Raw genomic sequence first — 20,372 nt, forward strand, 5'->3', positions numbered from 1 at the left:
GCGCAACCAAGATAGGTAAAGGGAGGTAATAATAATTGTTCAAACTTGCATTTCTAATGAATTCCATCTAAATACATATTTTTTAAATTTCAGTTAAGTTGGTCTGCAGTTCGCAGTTCGCGTTTCGAATTGCGAACTGAAAACTGGTCTGCAGTTCGCGATTCGAATTGCAAACTGCAAACTGGTCTGCAGTTTACGATTCAAATTTCAAAGTGCAGTCTGATCAGCACTGTCTTGCGCATTGTGGACAAAAATGCATTTCACAGTTGGTCTGCAGTTCGTGTTTCGAATTGCGAACTGCAAACTGGTCTGCAGTTCGCGATTCGAATTGCGAACTGCAAACTGGTCTGCACTTCGCTATTCGAATTGCAAACTGCAAAATGGTCTGCTGTTTAAAATTAAAATTTTAAGGTGCAGTCTGATCAGCACTGTCCTGCAAATTGTAGACAATAATGCATTTCACAATTGGTCTGCAGTATGCAGTTCTCAGTTCACGTTTCCAGATGCGAACTGCAAACTGGTCTGCAATTCGCAGTTTGCAATTCGTAGTTCATAATTCGAATTGCGAACTGCAAACTGGTCTGCAGTTCGCGATTCGAACTACGAACTGCAAACTGGTCTGCAGTTTATGATTCAAACTTCAAAGTGCAGTCTGATCAACACCGCCCTGCGAACTGTGGACAAGAATGCATTTTACAATTCGAAGCCAATAGCTTTGTAATCGAATTTCGAACTGCAGACCAGTTTGCCTTTCGCAAATCAAACTGCGAACTGTAAACTGGTCTGCAGTTCACGATTCAAATTTAATAGCCCAGTATGATAAGCACTGCGCTTCGAATTTCAGACTAGAATGCATTTCACAATTCGATGGTCATGGCTTGGAATCGAATGACAAACTGCACACTGGTTTGCAGTTCACAATTCGAACTGCGAACTGCAAGCTGGTCTGCAGTTTACGATTTAAATTTCAAAGTGCAGTCTGATCAGCAGTGCCCAGCGAATTTGGACAAGAATGCATTTGACAGTTTTCAAATGCGAACTGCAAACTGGTCTGCAGTTCTCAGTTCGCAGTTCGCAATTCGTAGTTCATAATTCGAATTGCGAACTGCAAACTGGTCAGCAGTTCGCAGTTCGCAGTTCACGATTCGAATTGCGAACTGCAAACTGGTCTGCAGTTCGCAGTTTGCAGTTCGTGTTTCCAATTGCGAACTGCAAACAGGTCTGCAGTTCTCAGTTCGCAGTTCGCAATTCGTAGTTCATAATTCGAATTGCGAACTGCAAACTGGTCTGCAGTTCGCAGTTCACAGTTCACGATTCGAATTGCGAACTGCAAACTGGTCTGCAGTTCAAGATTCAAAATAAAAATATATTTGAACGTTACTCTTATACTTTTAAGTAATAGGTCATTTTTGCTAAATATAAATGTTAATAGTCTGTACTTCCCTCTCCATTAGAACTGCAAAGTGCTGGCTAGTCTGCGGTTCATAGCTTTCGATTCGAATTGCGAACTGCAAACTGGTCTGCAGTTCGCAGTTCGCAGTTCACGATTCGAATTGCGAACTGCAACCTGGTTTGCAGTTCACGATTCATAATGAAAGCTTATTGGAATGTTACTCTTAATTGTAAAGGGTCTGCACCCCCCCCCCCCCCCCCCCCGCCACTCCCCAACTCCCCCGCCCCCTCCGCTAGAATTGCGAAGTGCCGGCTAGTCTGCGGGTTCTTAGTTTTCGATTCGAATTGCGGACTGCAACCTGGTCTGCAGTTCACGATTCAAAATGAAAGTTTATTGGAATGTTACTCTGAAATGTTAAAGGTCTGCACTCCCTCCCCCTCCGCTAGAATTGCAATGTGACGGCTAGTCTACGGTTCTTAGTTTTTGATTCGAATTGCGAACTGCAAACTGGTCTGCAGTTCGCAGTTCACGATTCAAATTGCGGACTGCAAACTGCTCTGCGGTTCACGAATTATAATTGAAAGTTTATTGAAATACTACTCTTATGATTTAAGTACTAAGTTAGTGCTAGCTAAATAAATGTTAAGGGTCTGCACTCTCTCCCTCTCCTTTAAGAATTACAAAGTGCCAGCTAGTCTGCGGTTCTTAGTTTCCGATTCGAATTGCGAACTGAAAACTGGTCCGCAGTTCACGATTCAAAATAAAAGTACAAGGAATGTTACTACTATAATTTAAGTACTTAGTAAGTAGTGGATAAATTGAGGTTATGGGTCTGCACTTCCTCCTCCTCCATTAGAATGGCAAAACCGCCTGCTAGTCAGTGGTTCTCAGTTTCCGATTCGAACTGCAAACTGCAAACTGGTCTGCGGTTTAATGAAGTTTTGCGTGCAAGTCACTCTCCAAAACTAATGCAGATACTGAATAACATTTAGGGTAATATTCCTACTTCTGGGACAGTGAATCAAAAAGTCGAGCGGACAGGTCTTGTTTATTTTGCAATTTATCATTTAAATTGAATTGTCATTTGTTTTTGTGCGTTTTACATACGACACGCTAAAGAGCTAGGGGAGCGTCTGTCATTATCTTGTCGTATCCTCCCACTAAAATTTGTTGTCTATACTCAGAAGGAGCCGCCTATGTGGATTACTATTGGCGACTATAAATAAATTTAAATGCAAACAAACCAAACTTAGAGCGGACGCAGTGATCCACTATCTAACTACGAAATCAGGTTATTTGTTCGATACCCAGCTCCTCCAATTTAAGTTACTAACACTTGGATAAGTGTCACGTGCATGGGTGCTTTACATTTGGAATAGTAAAGAAGAAAGGAAGATTCTTGAAGTGGAGCGTCCTCTGTATCTTGCAGGATTTTGTCCAATGAAATCGGTAACATTTTTATGGAGGAGCCGCCCATATCAATTACCAGTGACGAATATAGATAAGCTTAAATATAAACAAAGAAAACATGTAGAAGTTATAGCATGTATGTCACGGGACGTAACAGTTCATGTTCTTTAAACTTAATAGTGACGTGCGCCGCGCATAGCGGGGAAACTAATACTTTGCCCTCGCGGTATCGTCTGCTGTTTAACTGAATCGGATATCCTCGGCAATGTACGTTATATCACGAATATTAACGGAGATGTCCGATGCACTTCATCCTTGCCCGCACAGTCTTTGTGAATTCTTGTCATGTATGACCAATCTTGTTGGTTTGTTTTATGGGTATGAATGAGAGATAGAATGAGAGAAAGATTACACTGGTGTTCTTTTTAATCTCTTAGTACTTTTTACTGCCAAATTCCTTCTGCCCTCAGAGTAGTTAATGTACTCTTACGAGTAAGCCGGTAAAATGCAGAGAAAACTTAATTAAAATCATGTAGAATTCTTTCGATTACTTCAATTAATTCACTAGTCGGTGTGGTAAGGAATATTTAGAAATATCTTTAATATTGTAGTTTGTATTTCTTTACAGAGCGCGTGAATTATTATTTGTGCAAACTTTGTATTATTTTATCTTTATTTTATCACTATTATGCTTTAGACTTTTTATATTACGGAAAATAAAACAGAACGAACCTATGCCGGGAGTTGATATATGTTGTGACATGTAATTTACATATTTCAATGTAAAGACATTTACACCCATTATAAGGAATCGTCTACAGCGAAGTATGGCCAAATGTAACTATTGAATGGCTTAAAGCCCAACCCGTTTACTGTCATGATGTTATAATATCTTTTCTTATGGAATGTTTTACTTAGGTTTTTGAAACAATGCAGCGGTTGCTCATTTCGTAAACGTTTACCTAGAAAATTATTAGTCTAGAGTGAAAATTGTGAAATATTAGCTCGGTTGTGCGTATAAAAATATCTATTTCCGGATATGATTTTATTGAAAGTTTTCTAAATAATGGAGCGGCTTTTTCAACGATTACATTTTATTAAAATATATTTTACTTGAAATGATGTTTTCAAGAAACTATGTTAAATTCAAAAGTATTACACAGAAATGTTTCATGGGGGAATTTCCATCAAGTGTATTTAAGTTATCCGATTGGTCAAAAGACATGGCCGCAAGACAAAAACAAATCTTCAAATAAAATGTTTGCTAATTTTGACCCTGTATTGCTGTTGTTAAGTTCCTTAGATTCGCCAAAACATGGCTGCTAGAGGGCGCGATCACTTTTTCCTGTATGTACATAATGGTAACTTGAAGGATCTTCTCGCCTGATGGCCAGATTTTAAATAATTTTACACAGACATGGTTCGTTAGATTACCATGAACCAAGAATTGTAAATTAGTCCGATTCGTACAAAACATGGCCTTCAGAGCCTGTGGTAAATTTTCCCTATATACATACATAGTCGAAACATCAGAAACTGTCCAAATTTTAAAACCATTCAAAAGTATTTTCTTTGGATGAACTATTACCAAAATTATTAAAGCCATCTTTTCTAGTGAAAGACAAGGCTATATTTCCCTTTCTGGCTATATGGTATACTTCCGCTGAATCTGCAGGCCAAAGTACAAAGTACAGACATGACTCCTTCATGACTCTCTGTCACACATGCTACCCTTTCCATTGTGAAACTATGATGAGTGACTTAGGGCCATCAAGGTCCTCTTATTGTTAGTCTCCACAGACAATTCAAGGGAGGTGCATTGTATTCTCTCTGTCTGACTGTCCGGATTGTCACAAGTTATTGTCAATTTCTTAAGCGCGGGCCTTTACAACTTGAAGGCAATGACCAGCATATGACCAGTTTGCAGTTCGCAATTCGAATCGTGAACTGCGAACTGCAGCCCAGTTTGCAGTTCGCAATTCGAATTATGAACTACGAATTGCGAACTGCGAACTGAGAACTGCAGACCAGTTTGCAGTTCGTAGTTCGAATCGAAAACTAAGAGCCGCAGACTAGTCGGCACATTGCAGTTCTAATGAAGAGGGAGGAAGTGCAGACCATTAACATTTGAGCCGTGCCATGAGAAAACCAACATAGTGGGTGTGCGACCAGCATGGATCCAGACCAGCCTGCGCATCCGCGCAGTCTGGTCAGGATCCATGCTGTTCGCTTTTAAAGCCTACTGCAATTAGAGAAACCATTAGCGAACAGCATGGATCCTGACCAGACTGCGCGGATGCGAATCGCGAACTGCGAACTGCGAACTGCAGACCAGTTTGCAGTTCGCAATTCGAATCATGAACTGCGAACTGCAGACCAGTTTGCAGTTCGCAACTCGAACTATGAACTACGAATTGCGAACTGCGAACTGAGAACTGCAGACCAGTTTGCAGTTCGCATTTGAAAACTGTCAAATGCATTCTTGTCCAAATTCGCAGGGCAGTGCTGATCAGACTGCACTTTGAAATTTAAATCGTACACTGCAGACCAGCTTGCAGTTCGCAGTTCGAATTGTGAACTGCAAACCAGTGTGCAGTTTGTCATTCGATTCCAAGCCATGACCATCAAATTGTGAAATGCATTCTAGTCTGAAATTCGAATCATAGTGCTGATCACATTGGGCTTTAAAATTTGAATCGTGAACTGCAGACCAGTTTGCAGTTCGCAATTGGAAACGCAAGCTGCGAACTGTATACCAAAATTGAAATGTATTCTTGTCTGCAATGCGCAAGAAAGTGCTGATCAGACTGCACTTTTAAATTTGAATCGTAAACTGCAGACCAGTTTGCAGTCCGTCATTCGAATCGCGAACTGCAGACCAGTTTGCAGTTCGCAATTGGAAACGCAAACCGCGAACTGCAGACCAACTGTGAAATGCATTCGTGTCTACAATTTGCAGGGCAGTGCTGATCAGACTGCACTTTGAAATTTGAATTGTATACAGCAGACAAGATTGCAGTTTGCAATTCGGAACGCGAACTGCAGACCAGTTTGCAGAACTGCCGACTAATTATGAAATGCATTCTTGTCCGCAATGCGCAGGACAGTGCTGATCAGACTGCACTTTGAAATTTGAATCGTAAACTGCAGCCCAGTTTACAGTTCGCAATACGAATCTCGAACTGCAGACCAGTTTGCAGTTCGCAATTCGAAACGCGAACTGCGAACTGCGAACTGCGAACTGCAGACCAGTTTGCAGTTCGCAATTCGAAACGCGAACTGCGAACTGTAGACCAACTGTGAAATGCATTCTTGTCTGCAATGCGCAAGAAAGTGCTGATCAGACTGCAATTTTAAATTTGAATCGTAAACTGCAGACCAGTTTGCAGTTTGTCATTTGAATCGCGAACTGCAGACCAGTTTGCAGTTCGCAATTCGAAACGTGAACAGCGAACTGCAGACCAGTTTGCAGTTCGCAATTGGAAACGCAAACTGCGAACTGCAGACCAACTGTGAAATGCATTCTTGTCTGCAATTCACAAGACAGTGCTGATCAGACTGCAATTTGAAATTTGAATCTTAAACTGCAGACCAGTTTGCAGTTCGTCATTCGAATCGTAAACTGCATACCAGTTTGCAGTTCGCAATTCGAAACGCGAACTGCAAACTGCAGACCAGTTTGCAGTTCGCAATTGAAAACGCAAACTGCGAACTGCAGACCAACTGTGAAATGCATTCTTGTCTGCAATGCACAAGACAGTGCTGATCAGACTGCAATTTGAAATTTGAATCGTAAACTGCAGACCAGTTTGCAGTTCGCAATTCAAATCGCGAACTGCAGACCAGTTTGCAGTTCGCAATTCGAAACGCGAACTGCGAACTGCAGACCAACTTAACTGAAATTAATGCAAATATTTTACAAATATATTACAATATGTCTAATATTTATACATTTCCTTAGGCAAAGTATGTTTATCAAATTTATACTTATGATAAAATAACTCTATCTTGGTTGGGCAACCAGGATAGGAAAATGACATTTTAAAAATACCTCCAGTGAAAATCTAATTTGTATTAAGTGTTAAGTGAACATAAATGAGTGTAAATGATCAGATGCTAAAGTTTCGAACAAATCCGTTACATGGCCAAAATCTGATTATCCACCTTTAATAAGACTTAGTGTGCCATCCCTACGTTATTACAAGTTGGTGGTAGTGGGATGAATTGATTTTTGTAATTTCCACTAGTCTGATGTGCTTGAATTTTTCATTTTTTTAAATGTTTTCCTTGTGTTTCTGTACTGTATATACATTTAAGTGTCCATTGGGTATGCACTGGATTTAGGAAAAATTTAACCCATATATACATATACAGGTTTCTCTTCAGAGTCTAGCGCATAGGTGTCCGAAATCGCAAATTTCCTAGCGTATCCTCCACTCTTGATATTTTACTCCCGCAAAACAATACCTAACAAAAAGATTTTTATTTACTTTGGTCTTACTTGATATTACTTACCGATTTAAAAATTCGATGAGACATTTTAGAACCGAACATGTTATACGGCTGGTTTGCAGCCTTAAAAAATTCTTAAAATTTTATATCATCAAAATAAAATAGACATTAAAGAAGCTGTATTATTTACTTTTTTGACCCCCCACCCCACCGCCTTTCCCTTTCTAGTCAGATGCAGTCATAGACACATAGTTTGTTTTTAAAATGCTCATATTCATTACTTCAAGTATTTTTCTTTTCTTTTATTTAAGATTATTATTAACATTTACATAACAACATGTGTACACTGAGTTCAACAGTTATAATGCAAAAATATAGAAAATACGATAGATGAAAACTAATATTTCTTCTCCGCAAAAAAATTTAATTTCTAAGATATATTCAATATATTTTTGGTGTTTAGGCTTAACTCTAAGCTCTGTAGAAAGCAATTTTCATTAATATTGTAAACAAGTCTGTTAACAATCCTAACCCCTGTATTAATAAGTTGTCAGTATTTTAATGGTCATAAACTCCAACTCAGAGGTTACGCAGACATTTTTCATAACCTGAAAGCATTTCAAGTTTTGTAATAGATGTTCATATATATCGTTGTGCTTTTTTTTTTGTTTATTTATTAATAAAATGATTAACTTTTAAAATGAAATTTGAATTTTTATTTGCATTTTATTTCAACATGCATTCAGTTTCTTGTCTTAAAAAATAACGATATCTTGATACTTTTGATAGTTAAAGAACTGTTAAACAGGCAAGATGTCAAGAATTAGTTACAATTTTCATTAAATATACTATGCTTACTGACGATCGAGACTAATAAATTACATTCCGACAAATATTTCTGATTTTTAAAACGTTTCAAATATCTTACATTAGTCCTGAAATACTTACTCTTAATTTCTAAAAACGCATTAACATTTTGATTAAAGTAGAATTAATAGATAAATAATTGCGTTAAACTCAAAGCTGGGTACGTCTAAATTACATGTGTCAATTTGGCAGGCTCGGTGAAAACACATTGTCATCATAGCAAAACCAGCAGGCTTCCACTGAAACCTTTCAGATACACACAATTAAACCAATCTGTTTAATTCGCTTAAACCAACAGTTTCATTAACTTGAAAATTATACCCCTCTCTTTTGATCAAAACTACAAACCAATCGTTGCAACAGGACAATTCAGCAAGCTCCGCCTACCTGTCGATTTGCAACCTCAGCAGCCATTGTGGAGGTCACGTGACCGAGCGACGTTCACAGACCGTTTAAGGCATTGTTAAAACGGTATTTAATTCCCTATTATTAACATTTATTTCACATTAAAGAGATACTTGTGGATTTAGATCAAATCGTGACGGAAATTTAGTTTCATTTAGTTACGATATAAACAAACCCGATTTAAGAATTTAGGAGAAAGTGTTGGCAAATATATAATTTGTGAGAAAATATACATATATGTGAAGAACACGCCTAAAATGACTTAAAACAAGACAGAAGATTTTTGGATATTTGAGTGAAAATAATAGAGGAACGATCTTCTATACCGTCGGCACGTTTTCCTTCACCGTCATAAAACGTGGGCTTGTAGCAGGAACAAATACTACTCCTTGCCATGGAGAGTCCCGTTTTCCAACCGACGTTGCCTTTCAGGTACGTAGTAATCAGAATAAAAAACAAACTAGATTTAACTTTACAAATGAATTTACTGTTTACTGTTCTTTTTGCGCTAACTAACGGTTCAGTTGCTCTTCGTTGCTGACAAAATTAAAGTTGAATACGTTAACCTTATAGAGACTTACAATATATGGGTCTGTTTAAGTTACTAGTAACTTCCCTGATTTGGTATGAGTTTTTTACTTAGTGATGTGTCAAAACATTCAATACAGGTATGAGTACACATACTCCTATATACTCTGAGTTTCTGAATTTATTATATTTAAAGAGAACCCCTCGAAAACTCATGCTACGGAATGAGTGGATGAAACAGGAAGTCTAAATTTAATACTTAAAACGTTGAAAGTATGCACGGAACATCATAAAACCTAACATCATATCTTTGCATTTGAACATAGCTGGTACGTGTTTATTTAGCATCCAATACAGTAGAGTTAGTTCAATATGACTTGTCGTGTTAAAAAGGCCATCAAGTTAAATCTTAATTTGTTGTTGTAAATGTTGTTGGTTTCTTTTCGCGTCCCGTTCCAAAAAAAAAATTTAGTAATATATTACCTACTTTTACTACATATAATTATGTATCATTGATGTAATTTGCACCAACACAATACATAAAAGACACTGTAGTCTCTCACCTTGCAGACCTGTCTTTCTACAGCGTATATACATCATTTTCTGTTCATAAACTTATGTCTTTTTATGGCTTTTTAACAGAAGCCTATGTCAATAAAATTTGCCAAAAACAACAACAGGTTTTAACAAATACAACCACAAGCGACAGTATTTAAGAACTCACAAGTAATGGTAAATATAATGATAATAGTAAACATCTTGAACCCTCTTCTTGTTCTGGTATGTTTATTGTTGTTGTTGTTGTTTTTTTTAAATAGAATAGAGATCTGTATTGATCACACATTAATCTTTGACTTTCAAATAGTGTTTTCAATTCGCTCAGTATACTGCTTTAAGATAGTTCCTTCGGGAATTATTTTATTTTAAAATTTTTGCCGTTATAGATATATTGTAAGAGAAGCTACAGCAACTCAATGTTTCAGAAATTTTAAGGTCTACTGTTTCATCCACCAAATCCTTCTCAGATTTGTTCGTCAGTTAAGGCTTTATCTTTTAAATTCCAGATATAAAGCATTCTAAGCGTCACTAGGAGTAGTAGTGGGATTTTTTTTTTAAATATCTTTGATAATAGTTCTGTAGTTGATAACATTAATTTCATAGTAAAAGCTGTATTTCTCTGTGTAAAATTATGTCACATGATTTTTTTTTTAAAAATGATTACATTTAAAGATGGACATGTGGCTTCATGTTTTATTATAAAGTGTAATTTGGATGGTGGTATATTACATTTAAAGAGAAATCCGCGAAAAACCTTACTTCGGAAATAAGTGGATGATACAAAAAGTCTAAATTTCATACTTAAAACGTTGAATGTATGCCTGCATAAAACGTAATATATTTTTACATTTGAACATAGCCTATTATCTTTGCAACACAATCACAGGCCGTGTCAGTGACTTCTCTGTTTGTTCTAATCTTATAAATGCTCAAACATCATCTTTTTCATAATACTGTTGTGTTTAAAAGATTAGAACAGAATTTCATGACTCTTGAAGGAAAATAATAATCCATTTATGCAAAGGTTTAACTAAGGCAATTAAAAGCTAATTGATAAATAATGCAGTACAACTAGAAGTATATTTATGTATAGAAAATAAAAATCTATCCTAGTCTTCTGTTATTCCCTTACATATTATTTGAAAATGAAATGGTTTGCTATTGAAATTTTCCTTTTCATAATGCTTCGAAAAGTTATGTTTCGTTTCGTGAGGGAAATTATGGTTGGTTTTGTTTGTTTGTTTGTTTGTTTGTTTTTGGGTTTAACGCCGTTTTTCAACAGTATTTCAGTCATGTAACGGCGGGCAGTTAACCTAACCAGTATTCCTGGATTCTGTACCAGTACAAACCTGTTCTCCGCAAGTAACTGCCAACTTCCCCACATGAATCAGAGGTGGAGGACTAATGATTTCAGACACAATGTCGTTTATCAAATAGTCACGGAGAACATACGCCCCGCCCGAGGATCGAACTTGCGACCCCGAGATCCGTAGACCAACGCTCTTACCTACTGAGCTAAATTTGATTCCAGAATTTAATACATATCCAGCGAATAGAGATATATAATTATTCAGGTTAAAAATACACTTGCCGAACGGTTACAAATTAAATTATGAGACATGTACTGACTGAAATAGATATTTCACTAACTAAAACTTGGATTTCGCAAATCATTAGACACAGTGCTACTTCATTGTATCGCAAACTCCAAATAGTGGTATCAAATACTACAGACATTCAAAATAATAGCACAACTTCCTGTTGAGAGAATAAGAGCTATACTCATGTACACTTCATCAGTTAAAATAACACCATGGTAACAAACTATCACGTTACGTCAGCCATATTAAACTAACAAAGTAGGAAGGACTTTACAGAAAGACTATATGATAACATGGCGGTCCATAAAAGCTCAAAAATTTATTTCCAATGAGGTCTACGAATACTGATTACATACTGCTGGAAATGTTTTCTTAAAATTTTATTACATATTTTTTTTCTTTTATATATGCACTATTAGTTTTAATTCTCAATGTTAAAAATGTGAATAAGTTAGCTAGACAAACTGTAGGAAGCTGCAATGTAAAAGTAATATTTCTATGAAATGTAAGAATGAATGTAAAGATACAAATCAAAACAATCTATATTAAAACAATTTATCAAAACTGTAGACATACGTTTTATTATTATGTGTAAGATATGCCGACATGTATATCCAAATTTATGCAAAGATTATTTCCGCATTAAATTGAACGCGTTCATTTTCAAAAAGCAGTCAAGTAAAAATGTGGCATAGCTCCTGAGTATCTTAAAGACCCATTTACACAACTTTCCGTCTGGTGGTCATTCTTATAACATGGTAACGTCATGACGCCATATATGCGGCAGTAAATAGTGCTTCCCTACTGCATCCCCTTTTTACACAAAAAGAATTTAGAATGGAGATAATACAAATTTAAATTAAACACCCCGAATAAGTTATACGCTGCGAAGAATAATTCACCATGCCCACGCCCTAGTGAAATTATTTCACTTCATTGTGTTTACACAACATATTACAACATTATTCTGCTAAATACTTTCCTTAAATTACATAAAAATATTACTTTGAAAATATAATTTTTTCCAGTTAAATAAATATAACATAGCAAAAGGTTTGGGTCACAAGTGCTTTTCACTTCAGTACAAAATATATGGCGGCTTTATTTTTATAGCATGTAAGCAGAAGCTTTCGTCACCAGTCGGCTTAACAGCGTAGAGATTGAGCAGAATAGAGTTGTTGTAAACAAGTCTCATACATGATTTTTTTAACTAGGCTTTGTTGTCTATTGTATGTGTGTGTTATTTCTATACCTTAAGTCTGTTCACTTTTCTGTTTAATTTCATTCTCTTCTTCATTCTCTTGTTACTTTTGTAATATATGCAGTGTGATATTAAGCAGACAATGCAAAACTATTTCATCTGCATTATGAAAACTGCTTGTAGGGTCCATTTCCTTGCATACAGAGCTGACAGTCCTTAAAGTCTGATTTTCGCATTTTGAATTACAAGAGTTAAGAACGTATTTGTATATGTTTATTTTCTAAAAAGATCAGTTTGTTTAATTTGTCAATCTTATCAAATTTGAAGCTACGTAAATTATTGGTGATTAAGATATAAGGCACGCGACGCATAAATTAAGATTAAAAATCTTGAAGCCGCGGGAATCGAACCCGTGACAAGAAAGAGAACAATCCTTCCGTTACCATGTACCCTTTACCGCTCAGCAGCCGCGGAATCGAAATATGTATAGAACTAATTTGTATTATTTTCGGTTATGTTTACAAGATATGTTTACTTTTCAATTTTTTAATACTACGCGGTACTTACATAAAACGACTCTGAAAAGGACGTCTCAGCTGTAACATGGTTCATGTATTTCGTTTCCCAGAAGTGCATTGTTCTTTTCTCTCTCTCTCTCTTTTTTTTTTTTTTTTTTTTTTTTGTTTTTTGGTTTTTTTTTGGTTTTTTTTTGTTTGGTTTTGTTTCAGTGTTTTTAGATGTGAAGTTATTCTATACGTTATATGAGAAATCCTGCTGACTCAAGGTGATTAATCTTAACGCAGAGACAGACTTTAAAATTAAAAGCATTGTAAAATAATATAATATATTCATATAAGAAGGTCCTTTATTACCAGATTCGGTTTGTAGAGACGTAATGAAAAGAACAGCTCCCCTCATGCCCTCTAGTACCTGCTTCGGCGGAGCTCTGTAACAGAATGACATTGGATTGACTCCATGCTTTCAGTGGATGAGAAATTATATAACAGTGGGTGCCGTGGTACGGGGCAAAACTTTCGCAGTGTCAAATCTCTAAAACTGTATCATCATCGCTTGAGCGCTGTTGTCTAAAATTGGAGAAAATTTTGGGGCGTTGAATTTAATACACTTATCTTATGAAAGTTTACTTCAACATGAAAATAAAACGGTCAGATTTTAAATTTAAGGGCATGTGTAACTGCATTTAATTCAGTACAAAATGCTAAAAATAATTTTCAATGAAATGTGTTTCCCTTCATCATCTATGTTTTTATCTCATTGATTCAAAACAAATAAATATTAATATTTGTACAAATCAAATGAATATCAGTATATGTAACATATGTTATGAAAGAATATTACGACGGGATGACCAATTTGCAATTCAAAACCCATTGTCTCAAAAATAATCAACAAACGTCAGTCTCTAGCTGTTTCTTTGATTACGCTATTCAAATTTCAGAAAATAAAGAACTTGATGTAAGATACTTTTAATAATGTTTGAGTTTCAAGTTAACTAGCTGCAGGTCCGAAAACCAGACAATATATTTATTTTCCATTTGTACTTACATAACGTTTCCACTTGGTGATCCAGTCTGTACACGCAAAACAGACTAATTCCAGTGCTTTATAAAAATATGACATTTCACGTAGTTTTGAACCATGTAAATTAGAAATGAGCTAAAATAAAATGTTTTGATTCAAAACCTTTTTAACGTCAGTAGTAACTTACTATGATACAACCGAATTTAATTCGATTTTTCCTTTATATTTTCCTCTGATACGAACTCTAATTCAGTACTGACAAAATTAATTATTTTAGACCGATTAAACACGTTCTCATAACTTAATCACTATCAACACCATTCCTGATAAAATCCATCGCCACGAGGGTATGTGAGCAGAAAGCGCCAAGCAAGGGAGTTAGTGGTGCCATTTTTTAAGACGCGGCTAGGGATCGAACTTACGACCTCCCGCACTCGAAGCGGATGCTCTACCACTAGGCTATCGTGACGGTTAAGACGGTTTCCTCTAGTATTGTAATCAAAGTTAGCTGTTACAAACGAAGTCTTTTTTGTTTTTATTTGAAATACAAGTGTAATTCATCTCTGCATGAATTTCTTGAAAGCAATTATCAATCCAACGTACCTTTCCATATTTGCTGTTAAGGCTCCATGTATATCATAGCCTCAGAGGGTGGAGCGCAGTTTATTGGTGGGGTTTAAACGTCAGTAAGCGTAAGCTAGCCTCTAAGGGAAGGGTGCTTTTATGCCTGTTCGTTTTCACATTTCATAATTTGTGAATTCCATTTCTTTCTGACCACCACCATCCACAATATATTTGCATTTGTGTATACTGTTTCGATGATTCTCTCCATTCATATGATCTCAATTGTAAGTTCTATCAAATTTATAATTTAACCTACATTTATAAGGTAATGTATTCATTATTATCTTACACATTTCTTTCGATTTTTTTCTCAATAAATTGTAATGACATTGTTTCCGTATTGCTATATTCTTTTCTATTTAGTTGTGTATAAATCGTATGACAATTCTGTCACATTTTTTCCCATTTTTTTCATCATGTCTTATCACTAAGTGCAATTGCAGTATTCGCATTTTTTTTTATAATTTCTCGTTTTTAACCAGGTTTTCAACGAAAACCTGAGTTATTAGATTGGGGTATGTCGTTGGTCGGGCGGGCGGGCGGAAGGGCGGGCGGCGGCGGCGGCGTCAAACTGGTGTTTCCGGTCAATAACTTTTGTTTCGGTAAAGATATTTGAAAAACACTTGGTACGTATGTAGCTTATATCAAGACAAAGGCTGGGATTAATTTTGGGGTTTCTGGGGTCAAGGTCAATGTCACTGTTACTTAAAATAGAAAAAAGGGTTTCCGGTCAATAACTTAACTTAGGAATGAGCTATCACGATGAAACTTGGTGTATAGAAAACTTATATAAAGTTGTAGCTTGGGATTGATTTTGGGGTTTCTGGGATCAAGGTCAGTCATTGTTACTAAAAATAGTAGGGTTAGGGTTTAGGGTTTAGGGTTAGGGTTAGCATTTTTTATCCGTTACAACGGAATTTTCGGATTCCGACACTGACATTATTCTTTAATGTGCTTTAAAGTGGTGCACTGTGATTCAGTATACATTTTTATTCTTATGAAAAGTGTTGAAAACCTGGTTTCGTGGCATTGCCGCGTTTCTTGTCTTCAGTCTATTTTATATTACAAATATTTAATTTCATATAGACATAATTACAATAGCGTTGCTTTTTAAATTAATCCAACGCTTTCCTGTATTTTTCTCATACAAAGATTTTAGGTTTTAGGTTTTAGTTTTATTCTTAAACATACTTCTAGCCTAGAATTTATATTATTTTATACTACTACATACTGTTTATGTCACTTAGGATCAGTTTGTTAGTTAATGCCCTATGTTACATACTAAGGATAAAATCTTAAATCATTATGCTAGTGGACCATATGTTATCCTCGTTAAATGAAATTATTATTATGATATGAGCCGTGCCATGAGAAAACCAGCATAGTGGCTTTGCGACCAGCATGGATCCAGACCAGCCTGCGCATCCGCGCAGTCTGGTCAGGATCCATGCTGTTCGCTTTCAAAGCCTATTGCAATTAGAGAAACTGTGAAGCGAACAGTATGGTGGCTGGTCTGGATCCATGCTGGTCGCAAACCCACTATGTTGGTTTTCTCATGGCGCGGCTCATATCATAACTATTACAGGAATGTTCTGACAGTAAAACATTTTCGGGTTATTTCTTTTTTGGAAATGCCGTACAAATACAGCATGGTCCTTATCCTGTTCGCCATGACGGTCCGTTATGCATGGGTTGGGTTTTTTTAACCTAAGGTAATCAATCAGTATAATTCTCTTAGCTTTTTATTTTCATTTTATGCAAATCTTAAAAAATAAAACACAACAACCTTTTACAGCAAGATGACTGAACGTTATATGACTAAATGAAAAACACATTAAACGGGTTTGCCAATAAGCTTCATTTCCTGAATGAGAGTTAAACAACAATTTTCAAGGTCTGTGTTCATCGCTTACTTGAAAAAACTGTTGCATTGGTTATACAATAACAACAACAACAACTACTACTCTATTAATGTCAGATTACATACATGTAATAACATGACTCATTTATTTTTCAAACAGGATGTTGGTTTAGATGGGGACAGGCATAGTTATATATCAAATACATAGATATAATTTACTAACTTAGAATATCATAAATACAGATCGTTCAACCTAGTGAAAACAAGAAATATCTTTAAAAAAGATGGTCGGCGTGATGTAACTGAAGCACAAGTTATATATGGGCAGAAACCTGTATTTTAAATCTTTTGGCAATGTTGAAAGGGGCCTCTGTGAAGTTTTGTATAAATGAGGACAGTAGTTCTGAAGAAGACTGTGTTTAGAAATTGTGGAGGGACATACGACGGACACCAAACAATCACAAAAGCTCACTTTGAGCCTTTGGTGCTTAAAAGATGGTAACAGTAAGCAAACAATATTGAAATACGTTCTATACTTTATTTCTGGAATTGTTGGAAGCAACATGAACCCTTACCCTACTTCAGCTTATTATCAAATTTGTCTATCATTCAGAATATGTACAGTACTATTTTCACCGAAAGATTAATTTAAAATTTAGAGTCTAAAATTTAACAGTATCGGACATGTTGTTGCAGGTTAGTAATGATTTGCACTGGTTAGAAATTGTTGGTGTAATGCAGGGTAAGACTTAATGACTGTATAAAACAAATAACCTTTTTGTAAAAACAAAACTTAAGGAAAGGAAACTTAACAAAACAGAAATAACATAACAAGAAAACTTAAAAAAAAAACCCAGAAATATGTCCGGATGAGCAGATGAATATTTGGTTACACACACCTGTTCAAGTAGTACGCATACAACCCGATGTTGCTGTACTGATAGAGGTTATAGATGACGAACGCGTTGTCATTTCACTCAGTGTCACACATGATTCAGAGTGACGCATTTTCAGCCTTTCATCCAGTCAGCGCCACTCTTACAAAATCTCTCATTATGGCTGAAAATACCGAGAATACCTTACCAAGCAATCGGATTAGTACATTATTCATGCGGCATAAGGTCATACGAGGTCATAAAATCGTGCTTAATACGGCACGCCGAAAAAGCATAAGATGTTTACACTAATGTTTGTAAAATGTCTCGCCTTATTCTGAGTTAATTTAAGAAATTAATGCTAAAGAAATAAGTAAGGCAATTTTAGTCCAGTTTCTTTTCTAAAAAAACAAATCGAACCAAACTCTTTCCCTATTTTCAATTAAAGACCTTGATATTTCATGTCTATTATTTATTTTGGTAACAAAGATATTATTGCTTACAAGTAAGGTATACGAAGAAACAGAAAACAGCTTATTTGGAAAACTTAGGAATGAGTAACTGACTGTTATGCAACTTAATATATCTTGAAAGTGCCCTGATATTCAGCATAATTATATTACATTTATCCGGTCCTAAAATGCATTTCTCTTGAAAATGCTACCAATAGGTTAAATAAACAAACGAACAAAAAAACAAACAAATAGAAAAAAATATCTAAATTCTAAGCTGCAGTACTTTTGGTATTAACTTTGCAAATAGCATTTTAACTTGTAACAAACTAAAATATAACTATTCTGATTTTCAATCAATCAATCAATCATTCAATCAATCAATCAATCGTTCGTTCGTTCGTTCGTTCGTTCGTCGTTCGTTCGTTCGTTCTTTCATTCATTCATTCATTCATTCATTCATTCAATTAGTCAATCAGTCAATCAGTTCAAATCTGATGCAATCAAATCAAACAGTTATTCAATCTTCGACCGTTTAATCAATTTATTTATTTATTTATTTATTTATTTCAGGCCAATACCAATTTATGGACAGAGAAGTCAGTTAAGCACAGCTGGAACAGATATGCCTTCAGCACAGGCGCAAATTCCTGCGAGCAGTCACGAAAACCATTTAATGCTCGCAAAGCATATCAATTTGATATCACAAATGGGACGTTTGAAAGCTCTTGGCGAATATCAGCTGAACCACGCCAGGCATCCAGGGAATATAGCTCCAGCTCATATACTCCACGATGCAAACAAATTCGGTGTCAAAAATCTAGCAATGGTGGGTAATATTGGACAAAGTCAGGCGATGCTCCATTCAAAGGTGCAAAATTTGCAACAGCCGAAGTTGTTTGATTTTGACGTTACAAAAACACATTCTGACGTTAATCTAGCACCACATGTAAATCACGTGAATTCTAATCACGCGGTAATTGATAGAATGACAGTTCCAGTGATAGTATCGTGTGCAAATCCGTTTACGTCACAATATGGCTACGGCCGAAAAGTGTTTCCGTGTCCGCAATGTCGTTATACCACTGATAGAAGAAACAACCTGAAGAGACACATGCTCACAATGCACCAGACATGCGCAAAGACTCTCGAATGTTGTGGAATAGTGTTTGCTACAAAAGCTTCCTTGAGGGAACATGCAATGATCTTTCATTACCATGGTTACACCTGTTTCTACTGCGGGCGAAGGTTTTGTCGTAAAGCTTTACTCAAACGGCATCTTTCGGTGCACAATGGTCAGAAGGATTTCGTTTGCCCGGTGTGTGATTACGCCACAAGTCATAAAAGTAATTTAGAAAGACATAGAAAGGTTCACTGTAGACCGGAAGACAGGAAGCCGGGCGAATTGGATTGTGGGGAGGAAGACGAAGTAACGTGGAGGTCAGAAGATCACGGAACTGATGATAACAATAACCAAAACATTCTAAGTAGTTCCGATGATGAAAGCGAAGAAATAAATGTAGATTCCGATTGAAGTGTGCCAGTAACAAGCGAAAATATAACTTCCGGTTCTTTAAACTTACTGTGATGTGATATAAATAAAAATGCTTTTACTAAGCAGAGAATGGTAAAGGGAAGAAGTGATTTTTTTTCTTAATAATTTGTTATATAAGTGTTGTTTAGATAAATTTGACATTAATCTTTATAAAAACACTAAATACACACACTTGTTCTTATAACTGACAACAAACATGTTTTTGGTCTGTTTCACAAAAAAGTATCATGACTATGCGTCTCGCAGACATCATTGAAAGAAAGATGCATCAAAACTGCGCATTAAGATTCATACATATGTTGATATTTTATATGTATTTAATAAATTAATACTAGATTCCTTCTATTTTGCAACAAATTAACGCTTTGAACATTCCTTTTAGTCTTTATGTATTGTACGAAGGCTACGATAGTGATTTATGGAAAAGTACTACATAGGACCCAGTGGGTCATTTTTACATTTACTAAAGAATGAAAGTACACATACTTCCTGAATTTTGAAATACTTGACATAAGCCTTTGCACTAGAACTCTTTCAATTTATCATGTAATCATTTGCCTGCTCAAGAATAAAAAATGTATAAATGGTATCCATAAAAGCTCAGATGGAAATATATTTTAAGCCAATAATAGAACTTATGAAAAGTTGTGGTACAGACCCCGTCGTTTTTTTTTTTTTTTTTTTTTTGTTTTTTTTTTTACAAATATACTGTGTGTATAGCAACAGCGATTTGTGCTTTTTATTGTTTCGTGTAAATTTATGTTACACTGGGTATAACGTAAGATTATATACATTTAATATATATTACAGTAGTTTAAAAAAAAAAATATTATCTCCAACTTTCCATCTGCAACCTGCTGTTCTCTGAAATTTGTTGTTTTTTATAGAGAAATTAAAAATTTACAAAATAGGAATTACATTCATATATTAATTCTGTCCTCTTATATGTTGAATAATAAAAGTATTATATATCGTTTTTATTTTGTCTTTACATAAATTATACAGCACTGAATTTTATTGTTATCTGAAAGGAAATCCAGCAGGAGGA

The 20,372-nt window shown here is 35.6% G+C and overlaps 1 protein-coding gene across 2 annotated transcripts; it reads left to right on the top strand.

Moving 5' to 3' along the window:
- The first annotated feature begins 8,623 nt into the window (after nt 1-8,623).
- On the top strand, nt 8,624-20,300 carry LOC123554006 (zinc finger protein 543-like). 2 transcript variants are annotated; one of them, XM_053548581.1, is made up of 3 exons: nt 8,625-8,959; nt 16,603-16,946; nt 18,343-20,300. In XM_053548581.1, the coding sequence occupies exon 3, from the start codon at nt 18,395-18,397 to the stop codon at nt 19,301-19,303; it is 909 nt and encodes a 302-aa protein (XP_053404556.1). In that variant the 5' UTR covers nt 8,625-8,959; nt 16,603-16,946; nt 18,343-18,394; the 3' UTR covers nt 19,304-20,300. The 2 variants fall into 2 exon arrangements, with proteins under 2 accessions (XP_045199754.2, XP_053404556.1); XM_045343819.2 differs by lacking the exon at nt 16,603-16,946 and having other exon boundaries at nt 8,624-8,959.
- The last annotated feature ends 72 nt before the right edge of the window (nt 20,301-20,372 follow it).

The sequence above is a fragment of the Mercenaria mercenaria genome, chromosome 7 (genome assembly GCF_021730395.1).
Source record: "Mercenaria mercenaria strain notata chromosome 7, MADL_Memer_1, whole genome shotgun sequence".
Classification (NCBI taxonomy): Eukaryota; Metazoa; Mollusca; class Bivalvia; order Venerida; family Veneridae; genus Mercenaria; species Mercenaria mercenaria.